The sequence below is a fragment of the Hippocampus bargibanti genome, linkage group LG07, assembly GCF_051943395.1.
Source record: "Hippocampus bargibanti isolate YZ-2025 linkage group LG07, ASM5194339v1, whole genome shotgun sequence".
In the NCBI taxonomy this organism is placed as follows: Eukaryota; Metazoa; Chordata; class Actinopteri; order Syngnathiformes; family Syngnathidae; genus Hippocampus; species Hippocampus bargibanti.
The window spans coordinates 2,572,641-2,584,008 of NC_142740.1; the positions used below are offsets into that span (position 1 = coordinate 2,572,641).

At 38.2% G+C, this 11,368-nt stretch overlaps 2 protein-coding genes across 2 annotated transcripts in view; one reads left to right on the top strand and one right to left on the bottom strand.

The window, feature by feature from the left end:
* Positions 1-11,291, bottom strand: part of tubgcp5 (tubulin gamma complex component 5) — a 33,016-nt gene extending 21,725 nt beyond the window's left edge. The window contains exons 1-2 of the mRNA XM_088999850.1: positions 10,933-11,291; positions 5,642-5,809 (exon numbers count right to left, since the gene is read on the bottom strand). The gene's annotated coding sequence lies outside the window, so the exon portion shown is untranslated. The remainder of the gene's footprint in view (positions 1-5,641; positions 5,810-10,932) is intronic.
* chst7 (carbohydrate sulfotransferase 7) lies at positions 713-8,296 on the top strand. Its single transcript, XM_088999852.1, has 3 exons — positions 713-1,560; positions 3,127-3,602; positions 7,154-8,296. Exons 1-2 carry the CDS (start codon positions 754-756, stop codon positions 3,589-3,591), a joined length of 1,272 nt encoding a protein of 423 aa, XP_088855978.1. The 5' UTR covers positions 713-753; the 3' UTR covers positions 3,592-3,602; positions 7,154-8,296.
* Positions 11,292-11,368: the final 77 nt, after the last annotated feature.

The following is an 11,368-nucleotide window of genomic DNA, read 5'->3' on the forward strand; positions in this document are numbered from 1 at the left end:
AGCCAGAGGAGCTCCGGTTAATTTAGCAACATCTTCCGGTTTGCCCCCAGAGGGCTTATGCGCATGCGTGGATTTTAGAAATAAATTATTACGTGCTTTATTTTGATAACATAAAGTGTAGTTTTGATTTAAATTGGATAATTATCAAATGTGAAGCGATAAGAAAAGCCCAACAATAATAACAATTAAAAATCTACGGTTTGTTTTTAATCCCAGAATGCATTGCGAACCAACGACCAAAAAAAATACACTGTAATAATACATTTCATTTCTAAGCGCCTTTCGAAACTCTCAAGGACGACTTCACATTTCTCTTTCACAAACAATCGCACTACTACGAAGTAGCTACGCATTCCTATTTGGTTGTATGTCCTTTAAATGTGTTTTTTTTTTCCTTGCCGTGAGCGGGATGCCGTGTAGCTTGAATACGTCAACATCCCCGCCATTTTGAATGTGGCACAGCCGCCCACTGTAGTTACGTATTTGTCTGTATGATAAATATTGGTTACACGTGGGTCTCATGGATTTAACAGTTGTCTGTTCCTCCTTACTTAAAAATAAAACTAAAGAAGAAACATTTGCAACTCACCTAATTTGTTTTTGACTTACTGTATATTTCCGCCCACATTGAAGCGACCAACTAGCCCCGCCTCTCGCCCCCCCATCGAATTTGATCTTGCCACACAAGTGGTCCCATTCGCTCACTCACAATTTGAGCGGAGCTCCGAAGCGCGGCGCTTGTAAGCCAGCGCGATGAAGAGGAGGATCCAGAAGAAATATTTAATTCTGATCCTCGCCTACACGGGTTTGCTCCTGCTTATCCCCTATGTGTTCGACTTCGGGGAGCGCTCGATACAGCGCGCCAAACACGGGCTTCAACAACAGCAGCAACAGCAATCGCGGTGCTCGGACCTCAAGAATGCCGTGGAGCTGCTGTGGGAACACGGCTACAAAGTGGACGGCGCTAACGGTACGGAGCAACCGGGGCTCGGCGCGCCTCGCACTCACATCTACCTCCACGCCACCTGGAGGACCGGCTCGTCGTTCCTGGGCGAGTTGTTTAACCAGCATCCGGATGTGTTCTACCTGTACGAGCCCATGTGGCACATCTGGCAGGCCCTCTACCCGGGCGACGCGGGCAGCCTGCAGGGCGCCGTGCGTGACATGCTGAGCGCCTTATTCCGCTGCGATTTTTCCGTGTTGAAACTGTACGCGGGCTCGCAGAACCTCACCACGGCTTTTATCTTCGGATGGAAGATGAACAAAGTGGTGTGCTCGGAGCCACTGTGCGCCGCCCACCAGCGTCACCGCGTCGGCTTGGTGCAGGAGGACCGCTGCGCCAAATGCCCCAAGCGGGACATTCGCGAGCTGGAACGGGAATGTAAGAAGTATCCGGTGGTGGTCATCAAGGGAGTGCGCGTTTTGGATCTCAGTACCTTGGTGCCACTCATGAAGGACCCGGATGTCAACTTGAACATCGTGCAGCTTTTTAGGGACCCGAGAGCCGTGCACAATTCTCGCCTCAAGTCCAAGCAGGCGCTGGTGAAGGAGAGCATCCAGGTGATCTATCTATCTATCTATCTATCTATCTATCTATCTATCTATCTATCTATCTATCTATCTATCTATCTATCTATCTATCTATCTATCTATCTATCTATCTATCTATCTATCTATCTATCTATCTATCTATCTATCTATCTATCTATCTATCTATCTATCTATCTATCTATCTATCTATCTATCTATCTATTCTATTTGTATTGACTCATTTAGTTATCTATTCATGTATTTATTTATTTACTTATTTATTTACTTACATGTTTTTTTCATTTATTTATCAATTTGTTTAGTTATTTATTTGTCTATTTATTTATACATTTAATTATCTACACGTGTATTTATTTACTTACCGATTTATTCATTTATTTCCCATTTCTCATTTTATTTATTTATTTATTTATACATTTAGTTATCTATACGTGTATGTATTTACTTATTTATTTACTTATGTATTTATTCATTAATTTGTTTAGTTATTTATTTGTCTATTTATTGATGTATTTATTTATTTATACATTGTTATCTATACATGGATTTGTTTACTCATTTATTTACTTACGTATGTATTCATTTATTTATCAATTTGTTTTGTTATTTGTCTATTTATGTATTTATTTATATACATTTAATTATCTATACATGTATTTATTTACTGATGTATTTATTCATTTATCAATTTGTTTAGTTATTTATTTGTCTATTTATTTATTTATTTATTTATACATTTAGTTATCTACACATGTATTTATTTACTCATTTATTTACTTACCGATTTATTCATTTATTTCCCATTTCATTTATTTATTTATTTATACATTTAGTTATTTATACATGTATTTATTTACTTATGTATTTATTCATTAATTAGTTTAGTTATTTATTTGTCTATTTATTGATGTATTTATTTATTTATACATTGTTATCTATACATGGATTTGTTTACTTATTTATTTACTTACGTATGTATTCATTTATTTATCCATTTGTTTTGTTATTTGTCTATTTATTTATGTATTTATTTATACATTTAATTATCCATACATGTATTTACTGATGTATTTATTCATTTATTTATCAATGTGTTTCGATATTTGTCTATTTATTTATGTATTCATTTATACATTCAGTTATCTATACATGTATTTGTTTACTTATGTATTTACTTACGTATTTATTCATTTATTTATCAATTTGTTTAGTTGTTTATTTGTCTATTTATTTATGTATTTATTTATACATGTAATTATTGATACATTTATTTAGATTTATGTGTTTCCGGACAACCCCAAGTCTATTAGCTTATCTGACTCGCGAGCTAGCTATCGATTAGTTATCTATTAGCTGGCTACCAAGCTAGCTATCTGGCTGGCTATTTAGCTATCTAGCTAGCTATCTAACTGGCTACCTAGCTAGCTATATATTAGCTATCTATTAGCTATCTAACTAGTGGGCTAGCTATCTATTATTTATCTATTAGCTAGCTAGCTAACTTTCTCTCGATTTGAGTTATTATTATTATGAGAAAACAACATACTGTATTAAAAATCTGTTTTCCACCGCCAGGTTCTACGCAGCAAAAAGCACAACGACAAATACAAGCGTCTACTAGTTCCCAACAACCGCATGAACCGCGCCGAAAACTACGTATCCAGCGCCATGGAGCTCATTTGCGACAACTGGCTAGGCGACATGATGCTAGTGACCAACGCGCCGCCATGGGTGCGCCGCCGCTACCAAAGGGTCCGTTACGAAGACCTGGTACTGCACCCGGCAGAGGAGCTACAGAAACTCTACCGCTTTTCTAATTTGTCCACGTCGCCAGAGCTGGAGAGCTTTGCGCTCAACATGACCCACGGACGCGGTTACTCGTCGGATCGGCCTTTCCTTATTTCGTCCAGGGACGCCAAAGAGGCCATTTACGCCTGGAGGGAGAGGTTGAGCGTGGAACAAATCAACCAGGTTGAGGCTTATTGTAGCGAAGTCATGAGGCAGCTGGGATACTTCAAAAATGGTGTCAAAACGACATGAAAGGCGTACAGGTGAGACGATCGTAGTAACTTTCCATACATCCAGTTTTTACAATCTTATAAATACTTCACGTAAAAACCAGGGCGGCGCTGAACTTCAAATGTTTTGACATCGACTGGAGATTTAAGCAGAAAGCCATTTGTTTTCTAGCATCTCAGAGGGCGGCCATTTTGCCTCGTACTCGTCAACCAAGGCAATGGCGTCATGATTGTTTTTGTTCTTTTAAAATTACAATGATTTTTTTTTTATATACTATATACAGTACATATGGATCGCCGCTATGTGGCGATTTTAAGTCAGTGGAACAATATACAGTGATACCTTGGCTTACGAACAGTGTGTGTAAGGCGAAAAGTGTGTGAAATCCAGCTAACTAGCTAAGAGACAGCTAATATATAGAAAGCTAGCTAGCTAGCTCAAAGATAGCTAATAGATCGCCAGATAGCTAATAGATAGCTAGCTAGCCAGACAGTTAATAGAAAGAAAGCTAGCTAACTAGATAGCCAGCTAGCCATATAGCTAATAGATAGATAGCTAGTCAGACAGCTAATAGATTGCTAGCTAAGTAGCCAGCTAGATAGCTATGTAATAATAATAATAATACATTTAATTTCTAAGCCCCTTTCAAAACTCTCAAGGTCACTTTACAGTCACGGGATAAGCTTTTCTGTGGGTGAGCAGCGGCAGCAACACGCGGCGCCAGCGTTCACTCAATCCGGAATAACGCTAATAAATAGCAAGCTAGCTAGCGAATAGATAGCTAATATCTAGCGAATAAATAGCCAATAGATAGCTAATAGATAGCTAATAGCTAGCTAGCTATATAGTTAATAGATACAGGAGCTAGCTAAATAGTTAGATAGCCAGATAGATAACAAGATAGACAGCTAATAGATTTTCAAGATAGCTAATAGATAGCCAGCTAATCCAGCAGATAATAATAATAATAATAATAATAATAATAATCCATTTTATTTTTAAACGCCTTTCAAAACTCTCAAGGTCACTTTATAGTCAGAGGATAATAATAATAAGGATAATACATTTCATTTATACATGCTAGCAAGTGAAAATGACATCACGAGTGCCTCGCGGCTCAACTTGTGAATGTCGCATGACCAAATCCAGAACAAAGCTGAACCTTGGTCAACAGAAAATGGCTGTACAAGACAAAATGGCTGCCTCCTGAGAGCACTAGCAAACGGATTTCTTCTTCTCGGGCGCCATCTTGGAAAAAATATAATTGAACAGTGGGATATTTACACTAAATTCATATTCCACAAACACAATAACAAATCAGAATATCATACTTAGACATGTGGGCGTGCTTAGAACACATTATTGAGCAAAAATATTTTGATTTACTTTGACACATACTTTAGAATGGCCGTTTTGATTAGCCTGGACGGCCATTTTGTCTTGTAGATGCAAGCAAATAAAAATGACATCATATGCTGTACAAGACAAAATGGCCACCCCCTGAAAGCACTAGTTATGGATGCCTACTCAGGCGCCATCTTGAAAAAAAATAATAATTGAACTGTGGGATATTTCCCCAAAATTCATATTCCACAAATATAATAAAAAATCAGAATACCTTATTTAGACAAGTGGGGGTGTGTAGAAAAATTATTATTATTATTATTATCCAAAACGATTTTGATTTCACTTCCCCCCCTTGTACTTTAGAATGGGCATTTTGATTACCCTGGACACCATTTTGCATCTTTTTGAAATTCAAATGTGTTCATTCCTGAGGTTCCACTCTAATATCTAGCTAGCTTTCTATCTATTTGTGTTACTTCCGGGTTGAGTGAACGCTGGTGCGTGTGGCTGCCGCTTCTCACCGACAGAAAAACTTATCCTGTGACTGTAAAGTGACCATGAGAGTTTTGAAAGGCGCTTATAAATGAAATTTATTATTATTATTATTATGATCAGATACTGACGATATAATGCCACTTCACTGTGTGAAAGTGCAAACAGCTTTCTGTGTGAAAGTTAAAGGCAGGTTAAAATAACGAGACTCGGAATTAAATCCATCCCTTACTTTTCTCCGGTGGCCATTTTGTTCTGCTTTTCTTCAATAAAGACTTTATTGTTTTCGGGGTCTTGTACTGGGCGGGTCGGCGTCGCACTTGGCCGAGGCTCCAGGCCTTCGCGCCTTGGAGAAGGGCCTTCATTGTCCGTGGCTGGCCGTGACAGGCTGCACACCTCCCTGGGTTACCAGCATGTTATCAGCAACTTTACAAAACAGTTCAGATAAAATGTAAAAAAAAAAAATATACAATATTGCTTATCTCTACGTTTATACTTTAAGCTTCCCGTGATTTTCTAAATTCCGACATTCCCACATTTGTTCGGGTTTTGTTTTTCAATGCTTGGGTGCCGATAAAGCGCTGGCCGTGTTTTTTCTTTCCCCTTTTTTTTTCCATGGTAGCGCTTGGTTCCAGCTTCAGCTGTTGTTAAATGGGCGATATAACGCATGATGCAAGAGTTATTCAAACGCGGCCGTGGATTTGATGGGCTAAAAATGGACCAAAGAGGATATAACTATGCTATAAAAATGCTATCTGGCTAGCTACCGAGCTGGCTACTTATTTGCTATTCATTTGCTATATATATTAGCAAGCTAGCTAGCTGGCTATCTATTTTCTATCCATTTGCTAGCTACCTAGCTGGCTATCTATTTTCTATCCATTTGCTAGCTATTTTCTAGCTAACTACCGAGCTGGATACTTATTTGCTATTCATTTGCTATATATATTAGCAAGCTACCTAGCTGACTATCTATTTTCTATCCATTTGCTAGCCATTTTCTAGCTAGCTACCTAGCTGGCTATCTATTTTCTATCCATTTGCTAGCTATTTTCTAGCTAGCTACCTAGCTGGCTATCTATTTTCTATACATTTGCTAGCTATTTTCTAGCTATCTACCTAGCTAGCTATCTATTTGCTATCCATTTGCTATCTATTAGCTATCTACCTAGCTGGCTATCTATTTGCTATCTATTAGCTAGCTATCTATTTGCTATCTAGCCAGCTACCTAGCTAGCTGGCTATCTGCTATCCATTTGGTATCTATTAGCTATCTACCTAGCTGGCTATCTGCTATCCATTTGGTATCTATTAGCTATCTACCTAGCTGACTATCTATTTGCTATCCATTTGCTATCTATTTGCTATTTAGCTAGCAATATATTTGCTATCTATTAGCGATCTACCTAGCTGGCTATCTATTTGCTATCCATTTGCTGTCTATTAGCTATCTGGTTATCTAGCTATGTAGCTGGCTATTTATTAGCTATATGGTTATCTAGCTAGGTAGGTAGCTAATAGTCTAGCTGGCTATCTATTGGCTACCTGTTAGCTAGCTAGCTTTCGATCTATTTGAGTTACGGGTTGAGTGATCCCTGCTGCATGTGGCTGCCGCCGCTCACCCGCCGAAAAACCGATCCTGCGACTGTAAAGTGTCCTTTAGAGTTTTGAAAGGCGCTTCTAAATGAAATGTATTATTATTATTATTATTATTAAAACCTTGATGCATTTTTTTGCCTTCCAGAAGCCTGCAAGTCAAGCCCGAGGGCAAAAAGGAAGCACAACAGCTGGAACATGGCCGACTTGGCGGCGAGCTTCACTCCGACTGTTTTTTTTTTTTTAAATCAAGCGGGACACAGAGACCCTCACAAGGAGTGTTGGAATGTTTCAAATAGTGGGGCGCCTCTTCTCCAAGTTAACTTGTTGAGTAGCAGTCAAGCTGATTGCCCCCCTTTTATCGGCACACTAATCCTCCCGACACCCTGACTGTAAATCCCATGTGAAAAATTGGGAGGATTCAAGATGGCGGAGCCAGCCTCACCTTAGCGTGACTGTGTTAAGTGGATCTGGTTAGCAAGCTAACTGGAGAGTTCAAGGAGACTATGTGTGTGTTTTGGAGAGGCCTGCGTGAGGAAGTCTTGTCCCTCCCCCTCCTCATCCCAACCCCTCTTACCCCCCTCCGGAGGAATCTGGACAGCTGCAACAGCACCACACTGACAAAACACTCACATGGGTGGGTTTTTTTTCCCCCACCCGTGTCCTTCCAATGACTTTTTAGTACTGATTAAAGGACAACCGACACCTACGGACAAGTTGCGTCCATAATTTGTAAAATGTGATTTTTTTTAGGTTCGGTGACATGGAGAGTATAGATCAGTAATACCCGTCTAAGTATGTTGCAATCGCCTCACATAAATACCCGCAAAGCTACTTATATCTGCGTCCGAAGTAATTGGATTTTCAACCAAGCGAGCAAGACACGTTGAAGGGAACGCAGAAAATATATTTATCGCAATTGTCAAAATCTGTTTCGGGCCAAGTAACAAAAATGCTTAACTTGATTTCCAATCAATTACTTTCCTAATCCTACAGTTTCCATTTTGGTGTATTAGCCAAATTACTCCATGGGAATTTTTTTTGCAAATGTGATGAAAATTTACTGTGAATTTTCCAACCCCCCCCCCCCCCCCTTAACAATCTATATATCGCTTCTCATCTGAGAGGCTTCGTCAGCTAACGAGAATTTGCTGGGAGTTTTGGCCCTATATGTATATAGGTAGATAGGTAGGTAGGTAGGTAGATAGATAGATAGATAGATAGATAGATAGATAGATAGATAGATAGATAGATAGATAGATAGATAGATAGATAGGTAGGTAGGTAGGTAGGTAGGTAGGTAGGTAGGTAGAGGTAGATAGATAGATAGATAGATAGATAGATAGATAGATAGATAGATAGATAGATAGATAGATAGATAGATAGATAGATAGATAGATAGATAGATAGATAGATAGATAGATAGATAGATAGATAGATAGATAGATAGATAGATAGGTAGATAGACAGGACAGACAGGTAGGTAGGTAGGTAGGTAGGTAGGTAGGTAGATAGATAGGTAGGATAGATAGATAGATAGATAGATAGATAGATAGATAGATAGATAGATAGATAGATAGATAGATAGATAGATAGATAGATAGATAGAGACAGACAGACAGACAGACAGACAGACAGACAGACAGACAGACAGACAGACAGACAGACAGACAGATAGATAGATAGATAGATAGATAGATAGATCTCCCTACCAATCTTATATATAAATAGGGCCAAAACTACCAGCAAATTTTAGTTAGCTGACGAAGCCTCTTGGTTGAGAAGCGAAACGTCCGACACGGCTGAAGAAACCTTTTCATCGATGGACCACTCCTGTACGACTAAGAGCTTACACAGACGAACGAACCTTCATCTCAATTATTTATAATAAAGAAAATAATAATAATTGTGGTCCAAACATGGTCAAAGTGCTACAACGTGCATCCAGATGATGGATGTTTTGATAATCAACTTCAGAAGTTGGATTTTTTTTTTCTTCGGTGTCATACTTTGTAAGCGACATTAATAACGTTTAAACTGTTTAAAGTTATCGCAATAAATATGGAGTGAAAACCAAGGCAATGGCGTCATGATTGTTTTTGTTCCTTTAAAATTACAATTATGATTTTTTTTTAAATATACTGTATACAGTACATATGGATTGACGCTATATGGCGATTTTAAGCCAGTGGAACACAGTGATACCTTGGCGTACGAACTTAATTGGTCCCCAGACAGAGTGTGTAAGGCGAAACGTGTGTGAAATCCACCTAGCGAACTAGCTAAGAGACAGCTAATAGATAGAAAGCTAGCTAGCTAAGAGATACCTAATAGATAGCCAGATAGCTAATAGATAGCTAGCTAGCCAGACAGTAAATAGTAACAAAGCTAGCCAGCTAGCTAAGAGATAGCTGATAGATAGCCAGCTAGCCATATAGCTAATAGATTGCTAGCTAAGTAGCCAGCTAGATAGCTATATAATAATAATAATAATAATAATAATAATAATAATAATAATAAATGTCATTTATAAGCAGGATAAGTTTTTCTGTGGGTGAGCCACACGCGCCAGCGTTCACTCAACCCGGAACTAACTCAAATAGATAGAAATCTAGCTAGCTAACTAGCTAAGAGAAAGCTAATAGATAGAAAGGTAGCCAGCTAGCTAAGAGATAGCTAATAAATAACCAGCTAGCCAGATAGCTAATAGATTGCTAGCTAGCCAGACAGTTAATAGAAAGAAAGCTAGCTAACTAGCTAAGAGATAGCTAATAGATAGCCAGCTAGCCATATAGCTAATAGATAGCTAGCGAGATAGATAGCTAGTTAGACAGCTAATAGATTGCCAGCTAAGTAGCCAGCTAGATAGCTGTATAATAATAATAATAATAATAATAATAATAATAATAATAATAATAATAATAATAATAATAATCAAAATAATACATTTCATTTAGAAGCACCTTTAAAAACTCACAAGGTCACTTTACAGTCGCAGGTTCAGTTGTTCTGTGGGAGAGCAGCGGCAGCCATACACGCCAGCGTTCACTCAACCTAAGTCAAATAGATCGAAAGCTATCTAGCTAGCTAGCCAGCCAGATAGTTAATAGATAGCCAGCTAGATAGCTAGTGTACTATGTATATATAATACTTCATATATATATATACAAATCGACAAAATATTAACCACCGTAAATCAGGCAAACCTGCATAATAAAATAATAATAGACCATAATAGAAAGCAGCACAATGAATTCAGAACTGTTTTGTGGCAATCTCATCCGCTAATAGTTAGCCAATAGCTTCAATGACATCAAGATGCCGCCGCGAGTCGCTGCCTTTTCAGCAGCTCCTGTATTTTGTTTTCCTACTTCTTTCTTTCCCTTTCATAACTTTTGCTGCTGTGAAATGTAAATGTCACCACTGCGAAACTAATAAAGGTAAATCCAATTCAAACATTTACTACACAGAAAAAAAGTCAAAAGATCCGCCATTTTCTTTCTCTCTGTTGTAAAGATGATCAAACACGAAAGGAAATAGTTTTGTAAAAAAAAAATAAGTCAATAAAATAAATCAAATACACATTTCAAAGTTCTGACTATAATTCATATCTTTATTGTTATCGTTATATTCTATGTATATTTAACATTCGTTGGCCAATTAATTGGTTAGCGGGATTTGTTCTGACAAATGTCAGAATGGTTGTAGTTCGCCCTTGCAGATTCGTAACAGATGCTAAAAGAAGGCCAGCTTGTTTTTAACTCCTGGACAGCGCTGTGGCGTAACAGATGCTGAAAGAAGGCTAGCTTGTTTTTAACTCCTGGACAACGCTATGGCTTCACATAAGCGACATCGAAAACACTACAACAAACGCTGTCCAAACACCTTTTTTAACTTAAAATGAGTGGCAAAAATTGACTTTAGTACCTTGGGAACGCTTCCTTGTCCCGAAAAGACCGTTACGGTCAAACATCAATGACACAGCGGTCACAGTTGGACGGCATTCGGGACAATTATTTGCATGTGTGACGGCCCGTCGAGGCGACTAAGCACAGCCACAAACTGCGTTACGTTACGTAACCGGAAATTTATTTTTTTCTGGAAACGTTTTTTTCTCCCAATTTGCTTATTCGTCTTTTTTTTTTTGTTCGGGAAAAGCCATGTTTCTACATTTAGCCTTGATAAAGTATTATTTGGGCATTTTTTTCCAACAAGTCTCCTGCCTGAAGTCATTTAAAAACGGAACCGTTTGTAAAAAAAAAAAAAAAAAAAAAAAGGCTAAAGTGCTGAATCTGCTAATGTGTCACGTGATTTTTTTGGGAGCCCAACGATTGAAAGTGAAAAATATTTTCTAATACTCCAA

Coding starts and splice junctions, on each gene's coding strand:
- chst7 (XM_088999852.1), top strand. CDS start 754: ATGAAGAGGAGGATCCAGAAGAAATATTTAATTCTGATCCTCGCCTAC. Junction 1,561..3,126: donor TGGTGAAGGAGAGCATCCAG/GTGATCTATCTA, acceptor TTCCACCGCCAG/GTTCTACGCAGCAAAAAGCA.